This window comes from Bufo gargarizans, chromosome 5, assembly GCF_014858855.1.
Source record: "Bufo gargarizans isolate SCDJY-AF-19 chromosome 5, ASM1485885v1, whole genome shotgun sequence".
Lineage (NCBI taxonomy): Eukaryota > Metazoa > Chordata > Amphibia > Anura > Bufonidae > Bufo > Bufo gargarizans.
In genome coordinates this window covers 104,179,938-104,197,248 of record NC_058084.1, presented here as the reverse complement: position 1 = coordinate 104,197,248, position 17,311 = coordinate 104,179,938, and the positions used below count along the sequence as shown (strand labels likewise).

The 17,311-nt window shown below is 44.9% G+C and overlaps 1 protein-coding gene across 7 annotated transcripts in view; it reads left to right on the top strand.

Annotated features, from left to right (window-relative positions):
* NCOA2 (nuclear receptor coactivator 2) overlaps positions 1 to 17,311 on the top strand; it is a 219,506-nt gene that overhangs the window by 136,888 nt on the left and 65,307 nt on the right. For 4 of the 7 annotated variants that reach the window (XM_044294633.1, XM_044294634.1, XM_044294636.1 and 1 more), the window contains one exon: positions 15,480 to 15,584. In XM_044294633.1, the coding sequence (XP_044150568.1) occupies positions 15,499 to 15,584 (86 nt within the window). In that variant the 5' untranslated portion in view covers positions 15,480 to 15,498. Of the gene's footprint in view, positions 1 to 4,787; positions 4,942 to 15,479; positions 15,585 to 17,311 lie in introns of those variants that run through there. The other 3 variants (XM_044294638.1, XM_044294637.1, XM_044294631.1) reach the window with 1 other exon arrangement.

The following is a 17,311-nucleotide window of genomic DNA, read 5'->3' as shown; positions in this document are numbered from 1 at the left end:
TGCGGCTGTAGCCGTTTTTGCGACCCGCAAAAGACTGATATCAGCCATGTGCATTCTGCATCATAGAACAGTCCTATCCTTGTCCGTAATGTAGACAATAATAGCACATGTTCTGTTTTTTGCGGGCACCACGGAACGGACAATAGGATGTGGACAGCACACAGTGTGCTGTCTGCATCTTTTGCGGTCCCAATGAAGTGCCCTTATATCAGTGGGGGTCCCACACTCGTCACCTCCACTGATTAGCTGTTTCGGGCAGATGCGGTGCTGGGACCTACCGTATACAGCGTACAGAGTGGGAGCAGAAGGCGCCATAGATCGCGTACTGCAGCTCTCTACACAATGGACAGAGCCTACTGCCTCCGCTCTGTACACTGTATAGTTTCCAGCGCTGGCAGTTACTGTAGATCAGATATTGATGACCTATCCTGAGGACCCCTTTAATGGGGTTTGTCAGGGGCTTCTTGGGTTGGAAACCACACGGCAGATGTGAACGGAGCATAACTGTTTTAGCAATCTTTTTTCTGTAAGTTTTCAGGTCACAGGTTATCAACTGAGCTGCACTTTAGACTTTTCTCCAGATTACTCAATAGAGGTAGTCGCTGGCGTAGAGGCCCCTAAGGGTGGGTTCGCAGCCGCCAGATTTTTTTTTCCACAAATGACTGGGACTGAACATGAGTTCCATTAATCTGTATGGGGGATTGTTTAGGGGCAGGCACATGGAGGCTCCGTTCAGATGAATTAACTGGTTGCCGAAAATATCTGCACCAAATCTGACGCGTGTGAATTCACCCTTAGGATATATGCACAATGCAATATAGTTTATGTGGACTTTCAGCACCAAAATCTTCTGGTTTTGCCCCAAATCTCACCCTAAAAATTTGCGCTGAAAAATGGATGTGAAATATACAGAATATGTGTAATATTCACCATAAGCAACAAGGGAGCTGTTCGCCTGGTATGGCGAGGCCTTCTGAAGGCTTCGAGGCCTGCCACAGTGAAGTTCCTATCAAGCCCAGCACACTTGGGCCTCACGCACACAACCGGAACAGCCCTATTGTACTATGTATTCTGTATTCAGAATGCTATTATTTTCCCTTATAACCATGTTATAAGGGAAAATAATACAATCTACACTACAACTAACCCAAACCTGAACTTCTATAAAGAAGTTCGGGTCTGGGTACCACAGTCTGTTTTTTATCACGCGCGTGCAAAACACATTGCACCCGCGCGATAAAAACTGAACGTCGTTACACAATCTCAGTCAAAACTGACTGCAATGGCGTTCCTTCTCGCGTGGGTTTGCCGCAATGCATCGGGACGCATCCGGACACACCCCCGTGTGAAAGAGGCCTAAGGCCTCAAAGGCCTCAAAAAAAATAAGATACAAAAATTCTAATCGCCCCCCTTTCCTGCATATTAAAAATAAATATAAGCATCAATAGAATCGCTGCATACCAAAATGCCCGTACTATGTAAAATTTTAAATATTTGTCCCATATGGTGAACAGTATAACTGAAAATAAAAAAGGCCGATTTGCCGTTTTTAATCTCTCAAAAAAACGTATTAAAAAGTGACCAAAAATTCATATGCATTCCATATTTTAAAAGTATTAAAACACAAGAAAAACTATGACGATATGGTATCGCTTTAATTGTACTGACCCGGAGAATGAAGGGAATGGGTCAGATTTGCCAATGTAAAAATGAAACCCATAAAACTGTGGTGGAATTGCATTTCTTTTTTTTTTTTTCCAATTCCACCTTATTTAGACTTTTTTTTTTCCCCCCAGTTTCCCACTACATAGTATGCGATTATTAAATGGTGCCATGAAAAGTACAACTTGCCCCGCAAAAAAACAAGGCTTCATATGGCCATGTGATGGAAAAAACAAAAAAATGTACCTTATAAAATGTTCCAGATTTCATCTAATGGAAAACTGTGGTTGCTTTGGTTTTTCTCAATGAAGTCAATAAGTTCTGGCCATGCGTATTTTTTATTTATTTTTATATTTTTTCTGCCAAAAAACGCAAATTCCAGATGTTGCATTGGAAGTATATTGAACACATGACAACCGCCAACTTTTCACCCTTGAGATGCGTTTTATGGGACAGTGGCATTTCCCCTCTTTGCCTGGTGCTTGCCTCCCATAGACTTTTAAAGGGGGTTCAGACCTGAGCGTTCTAAAACGAGCGCTCTGTATGCGTGATTGTACGGGCGTTTACAATCGCGCAGAGACAGGCGTGCACACATTGTCGCGCGTTCCCGAATATGTGCGGGAACGCGCGACAAACGCCCAAAAAAAAGCTCAAGAACTTGTTTGAGCGTCGGGCGTTTTACAGCGCAATCGTACGCGCTGTAAAACGCCCAGGTGAGAACCATTCCCATAGGGAATCATTGGTTTCTCCGTGTTGAGCGTTTTACAGCGCGTAGGAACGCGCTGTAAAGCGCTCAGGTCTGAACTTAGGGTTAGGCCTCTTTTACACGAGCGCTCCGGATGCGTTCAGTGAAACTCGTACCATTTTGCAAGCAAGTTCAGTCGGTTTTGTCTGCGATTGCTGACAAAACGCATTGCACCTGCGTGGAAAACTCGCTTGTGTGAAAGGGGCCTTAGGTTTTTTTTTTGCGCATGTGAAGTGTTTGTTGATGTCTTTTAAGGGTGGATTCGCAAAGATAAGTTTTATGTGATGTTTTTATGTACTTTTGTGATTTTAGTGGTGTTTTTGGTGAGTTTTTGTTTGTAGTAAAAACACCAGCTATGGGAAATATCAAACACAGACCATAAAAAAAATTTTTTGTTAGGTGGATTTAAAAAAAATGTAATAAAAAAATGTTTAAGGCTAGGACTAGTCGGGCAACTTTTTTTTTTTCCTAATGATAGTCAATGGTGTCACACTGCAACATGACAGTCGCAAAAAGAAACTGCCCGCCGGATCCGGAAAAACGTGTGAAAATGGATTACATTTGCATCCTGATCAGGATTTTTATCACAATAAAAAAAAAGGAATTGGAAAAAACGGATTCGCCATTTATGGACTTTAACTTTTTTTTCACATTTTTCGGGTTTAACATGCAAAAGCCGGATCCGGTTTGACTGAACACACAGCGCCGGATCCGGCGTTAATGCAAGTCAATGGGAAAATGCCGGATCCAGCGTTCAGTCAAAGTGTTCAGGATTTTTGGCCGGAGGTAAAAATACTGCATGCTACGGTTTTCTGAAAAGCCTGATCAGTCAAAAAGACTGAACTGAAGACATCCTGATGCATCCTGAACGGATTACTCTCCATTCAGAATGCATGGGGATAAAACTGATCAGTTTTTTTCCGGATTTGAGCTCCTAGGATAAAACTCTGCGCCGGAAAAGAAAAACGCAAGTGTGAAAGTACCCTAAAGTTTGGTGTCGCATGTTGCAGTGCAACCCTATTGACAATCCTTATAAAAAATGTTGCGCAACATGAATGTAGTGCAACACGGCAGTGTCGTTGAAGCTTTTTTGTCACCCGATTTATTGTTGCCCTTTTTTTTTGGGGGGGGGCAGCATTTCAACTTCTTCTCTTGAGGCTACATTCACACGACCGTATGAACGAGTCCGCATCTGTTCCGCAATTTTGTGGAACAGGTACTGACCCATTTGTTTCAATAAGGGGCCGCAAAATATGCTGACAGCACATGGTGGGCTGTCCACACCCGAAGTTCCGTTCTGCTGCCCCTCAAAAAAAATTTAGCATGTCCTTCCTATTCTTGTGGACAAAAATAGGCATTTTCTATAATGGCGGCGAAATAGGCGGTCTGCAAATTGAGGACCGTACATGTTCCGGATCCGCTAAACACCACAGTCGCGTGAATGTAGTCTAAAGGGGTAAAAAAAATTCGGAAGAAAAAGGCGGTTTGAAAAACACCACCACTAAAACACTGGAATCTTGGCAACTCTTGGTGTGTAGGGGCGCTAATGTTTTTGTTTTTACCAATGCTTTTTCCCCATTTTTGACATTACACGGGGGTACATATTTTTATGTAAAATAAAAAATGGCAGGTGCTAAAACACACTGGAGGAGATTCATCAAAACTGGTGTAAAGGAAAATTGGCCTAGTTGCCCCTAGCAACCAATCACATTCCACCTTTCATTTTCCAAAGCAGCTCTGAAAAATGAAAGGTGGAATTGAATTGGTTGCTAGGGGCCACTGAGCCAGTTTACCATTGTTCCCCTATGTGGGAAACAAACGCCTTAAAAAAAATCCTGCTCATGTGTGTGAAGGAGCCCCTCTCTGTGACGTCATCTCCAGGCCCTGCTGGTTGCTAGGGGCGACTGCTCGGCGGTTCCGCCTGCCCTCGCGCTGTGGGTCGTGTGTGTAAAAATAGAGCAGGAGAACGGTTACCCCTAGCAACCAATCCGCTTTCAGTTTTCCCATCGCCGACAACAGAATGAAAGCGGTTGTGATTGGCCGTTGGCAGCCAGCGGCGGCTCAGCCTCTTCGCTCGGGGACAGGGAGGCAGCCAAGGGGTTAAGCGCGGCACGGAGCCGTGTGTCTGTCAGTCGTGTGGCTGGCTCGCAGGGAGAAGCCATTGGAGGGCTGCTTGCATAATCCTCCGTCACTCGCGCGGCTCCTCCCTGTGAGAGGACACAGTAAATACCAGAAACTGGCCGCAGCCTCCCGGAGCAAACTCCAGTCACTGAGCTCCCCGCATAGTAAACAGAGGGCGAGCCGCGAGCCAATTGGGCGGCTGTCAGGGAGTGAGGGGGCGGCGCCGGGGACACGGGCAGAGCAGGGGGCGGAGCCGCCCGGGCAGTGTCACTCCAGCGGCGGCTGCAGCAGCTGATCACGTTTCCCCCGCTTCCTCTCCCGCTGGGGGTTGTGTTTTTCTGGCGCTGGATGTTGTTCCCAGGGAGATGATCCCCACCACAGACTTCGGCTGAGACTGATGTGCAGCTCTGGAGGTGAGTGGAGGCGACTTGGAAACTTTTCTGCTGGCTGCTGAGTAAGCAGCTCTGGAGCTTCACCAACATGGAGCCTCCTGCTGAGGCCAGGGAGCTGCTGCTGCCCTGACCTTGTCACCGCATGACCCCTGACCCCTGGAGGAGGCTGGGAGTGGTGGTCCTGCCACAGGTGCAGGGTGCTGGAGGGGGGACCCCGGCCATGGCACTGCTCTGGTTTTGCATATGAATAGGAGAATTCATTGGGAGCTGGAGCTGCCGAAGCCTCTCCAGGAGGACTACTTCTCCCTTTTTTATTTAGTAATGCCCAGCAGAAGCCTCCCCGTTACCCTGGCAACAGGGGAGCCCCCTCCGCCCTGCACACCTATTCCCGAGGGATTAGGACCCTATGGACGCGGCATTCCTGACAACTATCGAGGTGGAGCCAGCAGATACTCAGCTGGTTTCTCTTTGCACGACCTGCAGAACCTGTTTGTGCCTCCTCCTCCTCCATTACTAATGATTATCATCTCGTTATGACCTTCCCATCGTAATCCCAGTACTGGAATGTGTCCTGGACCTGACACCTCCAGCTGATCGGAGACTGCAACTCCCAGAATGCTTGATTAGAACAGCAGCCCAGCATGTTTGCACGCTGGGAGTTGTAGTTTCAGGGCAGCTGGAGTGCAGAAGGTTGTGGATCCCTGGTGTAGGGGGTAGGATGTCAGCACCATGGATGACGTACATTGTAGCTAAAGGTGACATCATTCCACACTTGACCCCTTAAGGATCGGGCCATTTTTCACCTTAAGGACCAGACTGATTTTTGCAGTGTCACTTTGTGGTGATAACTTTAAAACGCTTTTACTTATCCAGGCCATTCTGAGATTGTTTTCTCGTCACATATTGTACTTCATGAAACTGGTAAAATTGAGTAAAAAAAACAAACCATTTTTATTTATAAAAAAAAATACCTAATTTGCCAAAAATGTGGAAAAATTCACAACTTTCCAAACTTCAATTTCTCTGCTTCTAAAACAGATAGTGATGCTTCCTATAATAGTTATTACTTTACATTCCCCATATGACTACTTCATGTTTGGATCCTTTTGTGAATGACATTTTATTTTTGGGGGACGTTAGAAGGCTTAGAAGTTTAGAAGCAAATCTTGAAATTTTAAAGAAAATTTCCAAAACCCACTTTGTAACGACCAGTTCAGTTATGAAGTCACTTTGTGGGGCTTACATAATAGAAACCACCCAAAAAAATGACCCCAAACTGCTGTACGGGCACGCAGCAGGGCGCAGAAGGAAAGGAATGCCATACGGTTTTTGGAAGGCAGATTTTGCTGGACTGGTTTATTAACACCATGTCCCATTTGAAGCCCCCCTGATGCACCCCTAGAGTAGTAACTCCAAAAAAGTGACCCCATTTTGGAAACTACGGGGATAAGGTGGCAGTTTTGTTGGTACTATTTTAGGGTACAGATGTTTTTTGGGTGCTCTATATTACACTTTGTGTGGCAATGTAACAAAAAATTGCTGTTTTTGGCACATTTTATTTTTATTTACGACGTTCATCTGACAGTTTAGATCATTAACTATTTTTTATAGAGCAGGTTGTTACGGATGCGACAATACCAAATATGACTTTTTTTTGATGTTTCAGTTTAAAAAATTTTTTTTGTGTTTCCATATTCTGAAAGCCATAGTTTACTTTTATTCTTTATTTATTTTTTTGGGCGACTGTCTTATGTAGGGGCTAATTTTTTCGGTATGTTTGATTGGTACAATTTTAGGGTGCATAGGACTTTTTGATCGCTTTGTATTACACTTTTTTTTTTATATAAGGTTCCCCCAAAAATGGCTTTTTTGACCTGAGGGGCTAGTTCATGTGATATTTTTATAGAGCAGGTCGTTACGGCGATACCTAACGTATGCTTTTTTTACATTTAACACAATAAAAGCATTTTTGAAACAAAAAGAATCATGTTTTAGTGTCTCCATAGTCTGAGAGCCATATTTTTTTTATTTTTTTGGGCGATTGTCCAATGTAGGGGCTCCTTTTTTTTTTTTTCAGGATGAGGTGACGGTTAGATTGGTACTATTTTGAGGGCATATGCCTTTTTAATCGCTTGGTGTTGCACTTTTAGTGATGTTAGGTGAAAAATTGCTTTATTTTTTTTTTAATGGTGTCTATCGGACGGAGTGCGATCATGTCATACATTTATAGATCCGGTTGTTACGGACGCAGTGATACCTAATATGTGATATATATATATATATTTTTTTTTAGAAACGCAGTTTTTTTTACGCTTTATTTCTGTCCCACTCTGGGACTTCAACTTTTGTGGGTCTGACTCCCCTCTGCAATGCATTACAATACATCTGTATTGTAATGCATTGCCTGTAGTGGATTGCACTGAGTAGTACACAAATAGGTTGCCTAGGAGACCAAACCTGAGGCTGGATCTCCTCGGCACCCGTAGAAGGAAGGTCCCGACGCCGTGCAGGGCATTGGGCAGCCTCTGCACGGCATCGGGCTGCTTTGTCACGCATCCGGTCCCCACCACAGCCAGGCGGGGACTCAATGCGCTCCTTCACCCGCCGCAAACCACTTCTATGTCACGGTCAGTGCTGACCGCGGCATAGAAGGGGTTAATCCGCCGGCATCGCTGTAAGCAGCAATGTCGGCGGATACAGCAGGGGCCCGGCTACCAGGGACTGCCGGAACCCTGCAGTACTCGGGCGAGCGCAGCTCCTGCACCCGCCCGATCAGCCCGCCGTACATGCACGGCATTTTGTGTTACGGGGTTAATGGCTCGTGCACCCAAATGTATTTTTTTTCGTGTCCGTTCTGTTTTTTTTTTTAACCCGTATATGGGGCCACAAAAAAGAAAAACAAAACAGAAATGACTCCGTGTGCATTCAGTGTCCACATGGCAGTTTCACCCCCCAAAAAGTCTGCATTACGGACAAGGATAGGGCTGTTCTCTTAGGGGCCAGCCCTTCTGTTCTGCAAAATGCGATTTGCAGACCGAGAAACACCCAACGGTCGTGTGCGTGAGCCCTTAGCTTTTTTTCTATATGTGCTATATGCAGAGGAAGAGGTGGAAACGGCGCTGGCACCCGATAGGTGTCCTATTCTGAATGCCAGGTTTGCTACTAAGGACCACCAGCCCAGGACGTACTACTACCCTGAGTGAGTTTGTGTGAGGGGCCCTGTATCTGGGTCATCTGGGCACAGTCTTAGGTTTTTGGACTTTTTCCGTTGGATTCAATTGATTTTACTACGTTTCTTTACTCCAAAGTATCTGTGGCTCAGTTACGTTCCCTTAGAGAAGAATAGCACAGTCTACTGTCAAAAATCACTGAGCAATTCAAAAATGGCTGTGGCTCACCTGCCAGTGAGATGTAGTGTGAACAGAGCCATGAGGGGGTGTGACGTGATGATGATGGTTTAGGGCTAGACTATCCTATCACTTTATAATCAGGGGGGAGGGGGTGTCCAACCCCAGGGACCAGACCTGTCCTGAGAATGAAGGCCTGCAGCCCTCATGTCGCACCATGCCTTTATAAGAGGAGAATGACTCTTTAATCAGGATTAGACTCCATATTGTCTTATAACATTAGGACTTCTGATACTTTATGGATTCCATCATTGATCATGTAATGACTGATTGTATGGTGCTGTGTGATCCTGTGATCAGTGGACACTAGTAATGGATTTTACTGCCTTTTGAGAATTAAAAGGGTTATCCTATGTTTTTTTTTTTTTTTTTTATATATATATACTTTCTTCTTGAAGTGACGGCAGGGTGGCGGGCTTACAGCTGCTAGGTGGTTATTCAGCTGGTTTTTCCAGGCTCCTCCTTTGCACTTGCGTTTCAGGCTAGTTTTACAGTTGAGGCGTCTGGGAGAAAAGTTGACAGCCCTTTATAGGGGTTGTGCCCCTAATATAAATGTGTCCTGCCCAGCAGCTATCACCGCTATATCACTTTCCCCAAATACCTTGATTTATCAAAACTGCCCTTTTCAAAAGTTATTAGCTTACCACTGCGCCCTGTGGCAACTTTGTATTGATTAGTCAGTTGCTGTTGGTTATGTCCTGCATTGGAGCCTTATGGTAAGAACAAGGGGCGTGGTTAGTGTCACATGATCTGATGTCAGGACACATCCCACTGCCCTAAGGCCTGATGGGACAGCAGTCACATGACAAACCAGGAAGTAGGATTCAAGCATGGGGGATAAGAGAAAACTGCAAATGCGGAAAACCTAAAAAATAAATTAGAAAAAATCTAAGGAGAATGGGAGCTTGCTCCTCCTCCCGGTCTGCGATGTTCTGCTGGCCTTCCTTGCTGAAAACAATCGCTGTTCTCTGCGTTGATCGGGTCACCTTGTGTCATGTGACAATTTGTCATGATGGCCAGTGATTAGCTGCAGGTGGTGTCAAACCGGGTATTTACAGCGAGGGAGTAACTCATGGTCCGTGGTAGCGGAATCCATAACGGAATTCTTAGAAAACCCAAACCCTGTATGCCGAACTTGAAACATAGTCGCGGTTTCGTCCATACAGAGCAGTTTCAAGACAAAAAGGCCGTGCATGGGCGAAATAGCAGCATCTTTATTAAGGGTGATATGCATCGGGGTATGTGTACACACGGCAAGAAAGCTGCGGATTTGCCTGCGGCAGCAGTACCGGACGTGTTGATGAGATTTTAAGAAATCTCCTGCACGCTGTAAAAACAAAGGAGAAAAAAAGTTAATGCCGACTAAATGACCTTTGGTTTTAAGTCTGCAGCATGTCAGCTTGTGCTGTGGATTTCCACTGTGGTTATCGCCCTTTGCAAATCTGGAAAAAATCAGTATGAAAGATGTGATTTCAGTGCGGATTTTGAGTGGAAATCGCACTGTCCCGTGTGGACATACTGTATTTTTCACCCTATAAAGGCGCACCGGCCAATAAGAGTCACCAAGGTTTTGGAGGAGGACAATAAGAAAAAATATTTTTAATTAGACTTCAGGTCACATCCCCAATCAGACCCCCAATGTTAATAAGTCCTCAGATGAGACTAAACACTTGCCTCTCCTGCTTTGGCCGCCTCCGCTCCTTACTGCCAGCGCACTCTCTTCTTTCTGCCGCGGCTGTGCTGTGACGCGACGCACCCAGGGTGAGGTCACAGTGCGCCCTCGCGCTGTGCGCAGCCACAGCAAAGCCGAGGACCAGGAAACCGTGAGTACAGAGCCTTCACCACTTCCCGTTCCTCCGGTACTAATGAGCGCTTCCAAAATGGAAGTGCTCATTAGTATTTAGCCCATAAGACGGAGTGAAATTTTTCCCCCACTTTGGGGGGCGAAAAATATGGTAATCTTACGTAGCACAAGCACTGGAAGTACATGTTGAAAATCTTAGCTTTGCTCGTACTGAGCAAAGCTAAGATTTTCAACATTTTCAGCCAAGTGTGTGAGATTTCTTAAAATCTCATCCACACACTGCGGAGAAATCCCACAGCACAAGCGGACTTTCAATCCATAGGTTACCTTTTTTATGCTGCTGGTTATGCAGAGGTTGAAAACAGCGGAGAGCCTGATGCATTCCAGTCTGCAGTCCCACCACAAAAACCAGCCCATTTTAGGCATTTTTTTTTTGTTTTACTCCCGATCCACTGCAGATTTTTCACTACTAACTTTCGATCCGTGAACGTATTACGGTAACTGTTTACTGGAGTCTCCTTTGCACTGAGGCAGGAACATAATTAATCTCCCATAGCCTGCAATGGTAAAGCATTGCATTCTATGGGAGAAGTGATCAGACACTTGCATGTTAAAATCACCTCTTGAGGTGAAAAAAAAAAAAAAAAAGGCAAAGAAAGTTTTAAAAAAAACTATTTTAAAAAAAGTTATGGGGGTGATATATCAATGCAAAGAAAAAAAAAATCTAAGTTTTTTCTTTTAAGTATTAAAACAAGAAAAACAATATAAATGCGTTAACACTTTAATCCTACTGACCGGTACCAGGTCCGTTTTTCCAGTTCCACTTTTTCCAGCTTCCCATTGCATCTTATGCAATATAAAAGGGTGTCATTAGAAAGTACAACTTCCTCAAATGGCCATGTGAATGGAAGAATAAAAAAAACTAGCTCCAGGAAGGCAAGGAGTAAAAAACGCAAACACAAAAATGAAGGTTTGCAAGGTCCTTAAAGGGATTATGCCATGATTGGTGTAAAAAATGTAAATTAAACAACATGTAGCACAACAGACAGAATTTAACACCTCAGCCAACCTATAGTGCCGCCCTGTACCTCACATGCTGCAATCACTCTGCTAGGTTTATTTAGAGCTGGCAGCTGAAGGGGGAGCTCTTTTCCTGTAAGGGTATGGCTACACAGTCGGGTTACCTGACTCCATTTTGGAAGCCAAATCAGATGTGGGTCATAAAAGGAGATTTAAACCGAGCATGTGCGACCACCACAGTGAGTTGGAGAGTAAAATAATGAAAATGTCTATTTACATGCAGTTATTAATTAATTCAGATTCAAGTTCTGGTGTGAAAAATGTAGAATATTTTTGTGGCACAAACCCTGAAGGCCCCATTCACACGACCATGCGGCTTCCGTGCTCGTGGTGAGCAGGTGTGTGATCCACAAGATACGGCAAAAGATGTGATGCTGCTCGGCACGGGGCGAGGATACTCCTTTACTATACAGGGTTTTGTATCTGAATCGCAGAGATGCTGGTAAAAGAGCGACAATAGTTTATGGACGAGAGGGGAGAGCCATTGTATTGCGGTAATTGTGAAGGGAGACGAATATGCAAAGCGTTATCTCCTAAGAAAGAGAACCATCTCAAGTCAAAATCCAGCTTTCCAAAAAGCCTTGGGATCTGACGCAGGAATATATGGTATCCGTTAGTATACAGCGGTGTCCGTATTACCATGTTATTTCCATTCCTACCTCAAACGCTTGTAGCAGGGGTTTATAATTCTCAACCGGCGGCCTTGGCCCAACTTTGTTGACTGCTTTGTCGAGCGGTCTTGTTCCATCTCTCCTGTACATTCACATTGCAGTGTAGTTTTTGCAGATTTTTGTGTGTTTTTTGCTGCCTTCCTGCACCAGATCTGCATGTGACTAGCGGATTTGGGGCAGATTTCACCTGATCTCACCCTGTGCTTTGCAAATGACGAGATCCCTGAAAATCCGCACAAACGGTTGTCCTGCTGCAGATTTCACCATCCACACTGCAGGTCGCTTTCCACGCCGCAGATTTCTGCACCGTTTAGAAAATCTCTGTACTGTATTATGTGGCGGGTTTTCTGTGCTGTGTCCCGGCACCTAGTACCCTAGAAGCTGACCCTGGGCAAGTGAATAAACTAACAGCAAAGTACAATCAGATCTTCATGTTGTTATATATCCGTAGTGTAAAGCTTGTCCATCCTTGTTACCTTCCCGTCCGTTTTTCCATCTAGTGTTTCCTTATAGATTACATGTAGTGATCCCGTATGAAACAGGAAATGATTGCGGTCGCAGTAAAATGCTCTGTTACCTTTCATAGAAATTTCCACATTGGTTTCAGTCTTCTTACTGACTTCAGTCTAAAAAATAATCATAAAACATATTTATTTTTTGAAGTATAGTCTTAAACCCTGATTCTGATCTTGCAGTGCCATGTACGCCTAAATCCTCCTGACATCCGCAAGCCTTCTGGAGCAGGTGATCATGCAGGCCAGCGTTACACTTAATCAGTATGCAATGTAGATAAGTATCACCGCTCAGCACTAGGGTGCAAATATTAGAAGCAACAAAATAAAAAAATCATGTGTTTTTCACACGCTTTAGAACAAGTCAGTTGAATAACTGTTGAGAAAGTTACCGTACTTACCTTCACTCGAGTTAAATGCAAGTAGCACAGATCATTTGTGTACTGATGTGAAGTACTGGCTGGGACCTGTAGTTCTGCGGACTCTCCCTCCTCCTTCGGGCCCCTAGATCTTCCCCATTCAGAGGAGCCAGGTCCAGGAGCCTGGATAATATGATAGGCTTCCACTGGTGAAGTACATCGCTCCAGAATTAGGCAAAGTGGGATTTTATTTACTGACAAACATGACACTTGTGCAAGGCGCATCAATAAACGGAAGAACAGAGCGGCACGCCTGGTAAACTGGGTTTTCGCCACACGACCAACTTCTTCTGGGGCATTGAGGGCCACAGAGCTCAAATCTCCATTAAAATAGTTGCTTCTAATTTATATACTTTCACACCTGCATTAGGTGCGGATCCGTCTTGTATCTGCACTGACGGATCAGAACGGATCCGTTTGCATTACCATGAACAAAAAAAATTATATATTTTTTTTTTTTTTTTTGTTCATGATAATGCAAACTGATCCGTTTTGACTTACACTGAAAGTCAATGGGAGGCGGATCCGTTTTCAATTGCACCATATTGTTTCAGTGAAAACTGATCCGTCCTACATTGTAAGTCAGGACGGATCCGTTTGGCTCCGCATCGTCAGGCAAGCAGCGTTTTGGTGTCCGCCTCCAGAGCGGAATGGAGGCTGAATGGAGGCAAACTGATGCATTCTGAGCGGATCCTTATCCATTCAGAATGCATTGGGGCAAAGCTGATCCGTTTTGGGCCGCTTGTGAGAGCCCTGAAACAGATCTCACAAGCTGACCCAGAAACGCCAGTGTGACAGTAGCCTAATAAAAAACATTTGAAAACTAAAATTACTAAATCTGCCTTACATCTTTGCCTTACATCTCTAGAACATCTGAGCCAACAGTATCTAGGCCTCATGCACACGACACATGCGTCCGCAAAAAAACAGATGCGGCATCCGTTTTTTGGGGAGGATCAGTTTTTTTCCACAGATCCCTTGTAATAAATGCCTATCCTTGTCCGCAAATGTGAAAAAAGTAGGACATGCACTATTATTTTTTGCTGAAGGGAAACGCGGACAACGGACGCGGAACACAAACGAATGAACTATCAGCATTTTTTTTGCTGACCCATTGAAATGAAAGGGTCCCCATCCTATCCGCAAAAAAAAACGAACGGAAGCCGAGAACTGTCGTGTGCATGAGGCCTAAGTCGGAGTTGTCATTGATCTCCTAATATCCTCAGTCTGAATGTTCACTAATTAAAGGGCTTTTCTGAGATTTTTTTTAACTGATGACACATCCTCAGGATGGGTCATCAGTGTCTGATAGATGGGGGCCCGACACCCAGCAACCCCACGATCAGCTGTTTCAGAAGGTACCGTAGCTTGCAGTAGCGCCGCAGCCTTCTCGCAGCTTTCTCTATACCAGTGACGTCACGTTCATCGGTCACATGGCCTAGGCGCAGCTCAGCCCCAAAGAAGAGAATGAGGCTGACCCTGTGATACCAAGCACATTGTATTATCCAGGCTCCTGTGACATCCTCTAAATGGGGAAAAGTTGATTGCTGCTGACTCTATGGACTGGAAGGAGGAGGGAGAGTCCGTAGAACTACAGGTCCCAGTCTCAACAGTTATTTAAGTGATTTGTTCTGAAGGGTGTGACTGTTTTAATTTTTATTTTACATAGTGTTGAGCGGTGATATTTAAAAAGGTTTTCTGAGATTTTAAAACTGATCTGTCCTCAGGATAGGTCATCAGAATCTGATTGGTGGGGGTCCGACAGCTGTTTGAGAAGGCAGCGGTGCTCACCAAACACAGCGCTGTACATAGTATAGAGGCTGTGCTCGGTATCCCAGCTCGGCTCCATTCACTTCTGTGGGGCTGAATGTTCACTAGGCCACGTGACCGACGAATGTGACGTCACTGGCCTAGGAAAAGCTGAGAGGAGGCTGTAGAGCACACAGGAGCACCGATGCCTTCTCGAACAGCTGAACGTCTAGGGTCCCTGTGTGTCGGACCCCCACTGATCAGATACTGATGACCTATTTAGAGGTTCTCAGAAAAGCCCTTTAAGTTTTATTGGGTGTTTCGTGAAAGTGAATAGGTGATTTTATACCCCATTCATATACTGTAGAAAATAATCCACCCAGGTTTTTGTCCATGACAGAAAAAACGGCACAAGGAGAATGAGCACATTCTGTTTTTGTAGCAGCTTTGAATAGTTTTGAAATATTGGAATGTCACCTTTAGAAACACTTCCAAGAAAATATAGCAGAACAGCACCTGTAATCCCTGGTATGATGGTATCAAAAGCTTCCTTTAGCCACAGGAGCAATCAGATTATAAGCAGCAGGGCTGCCAAAAATCTCCAAATCCCCACTGTGACTCTGCAGACCTGTCAGCAGTGAGATTGTTTGATGACAGCCTTTACGCTGTGCATTGACAGACTACAGGCCTCCATAAACAGCTGATGAGTGTGCAGTGCATCCGGCTAGGATTAGCCACACTCCTTCAGGTCAGTGGCCGAAGCCTCCTGGCGGTACACAACACTTTTCTGATAATGTTACCTATTTCTGTAATTCTCTGATCTGTGATGTTCTACACGAATCCTTTGGTTTTATCACTGAGCAGCACTCCTAGATCTATTTGCTGATCATTGTTCCTTTTCCTTCCATTTGCTCTAGTTGCTGATATGTGTTCAAGATGAGTGGAATAGGAGATAATCCCTCGGACCCTTCCAGGGTGGAGCAGCGGAAGAGAAAGGAGAGTCCAGATCAGCTTGGCCCAAGGTATTTGTGCTGTTATAGCTTCACTTTTATGCAATCTGCAGCCAAGACCAGAATGGTGGTGTGTACAGGGGCTTATACATCTTGAAGGGTGCTTCTGTCCTATCACATCAAATAGAGGTCAGCGCCGTTCAGTATTCAGCGCAGGCGTGGTGAGGAAGCTGGCAGCCGGCGTTCATCTTTCCCTCACCGTGCCTGCGCAGAATGCTGAACGGCGCGAGATTTCACCAGAGCACAGTTTTGGCAGACAGATGCGAGTGCTGCCTGGCCCTGTCAACCAGGACTTCGAGGGAGGAGACAAAGGTGGGAGAACGGAGCCTCGAGGAGCAAGAACAATGCCCCCCCCCCTCCTAGAGGCTAATTTGCATATTATGAAAGGTAGATTTCTGGCGTAACGGGGGCAGAGATAAAAGTAGGAATAGGCTAGTTAGGTTTACCTGACATTAGCACATCGCTAATGTCAGCCAGCTTAATAGGGTTAAATCTGGTGACAGAAACTCTTTAAGCTCAAAATACATTCGTTAAAGGTGTTCTACAGTTAAAAAAATGAAAATAAATTCTTGTACGTGTTTAAATAACAGGCTATAGAACTTACTAAAATGCTTCAATTATTTGGGATGCCCCAATCTGAACCCCACTTCCTACTTGTGTTTGACACGGGACATGTTTCGGTATGTGACTATTGCTGTGTGTGAAGCGGTGCTGGCTGACCGACTCTTCTCAGCCTATGCATCGCTCTTGATATAGAAAAGGGCTGGCTGTGACGTCCCCTTCATACACTAGACTAGTGACATGCCAACAGAGGAATCCCTGTTCTGCGTTGATCATAAGCCGGTAGTGGAAGTTCTGGACCTGAAGCAAACATCCTCCGATCCATGAACCTCATGTAACCCTGCAAGGATGTGCTAGTACAGGAGCAAGGAACTGGTTGTCTGTTTCAGCCAGAAATCCCCATAGAGAAGTCAGATGGTTTATTACTATCCCTGCCTTCCCGATCACTCAATGCGCAGCGTTTAATTGGCATCATGTGTATAGATTAGGAAACTGCCATGAAATCCGCACCTGTCCCAGCTATGTGTTATCGCCTGATAGCTGCTGGTTCTTAGCAGACCCAATTCAGCGTTTGCATTAAGTCTCCACAGGCTGTATTATTTCTCCTGCAACTGGGCGTAAATACATCAACCCTAGTTAGGCTGAATTTGCATCAGTGTTCAGCCTTTCTATTTTTCTGCACTGTTTTAGGAGCAGAAGAACGGAAAGGAGGGATTCGGCACATAACTGAGCCGAATGGAGCCAACGGACCCCATAGACTATAACGGGGTCCGTTAGGTTTCCGCTCAGAGGAAGATTTTTAGGCGGACACAAAAGTCCTGCATGTGTTTGGCACAGTTATGTGCTGGATCCGTCCTTTCCGCTCTTCTGCTCGTATAATGGACCAGAAAAACGGAAAGGCAAAGCGCTGATGTGAACTCAGCCTTACAGGATAATCCCTTATATTAAAATGGAGTGTGTAAAGTTAAAGGACTTGCTCATACTAGCCCTGCCCTCCGCGATCATAAACTGTTCCATATATAAGAAGGACTTTAACAGAAAAAAGGACATAATGAGGTTTACTTAAAAACACGAAAATAAAAATCACAAATCTATAGCCCCTTGTGTTACTAAAGGAAAACAAAGAAACGAAATAGCCAATTGAAAAATGTGTCTGAACAGGGTAAAATGGTCCGGCC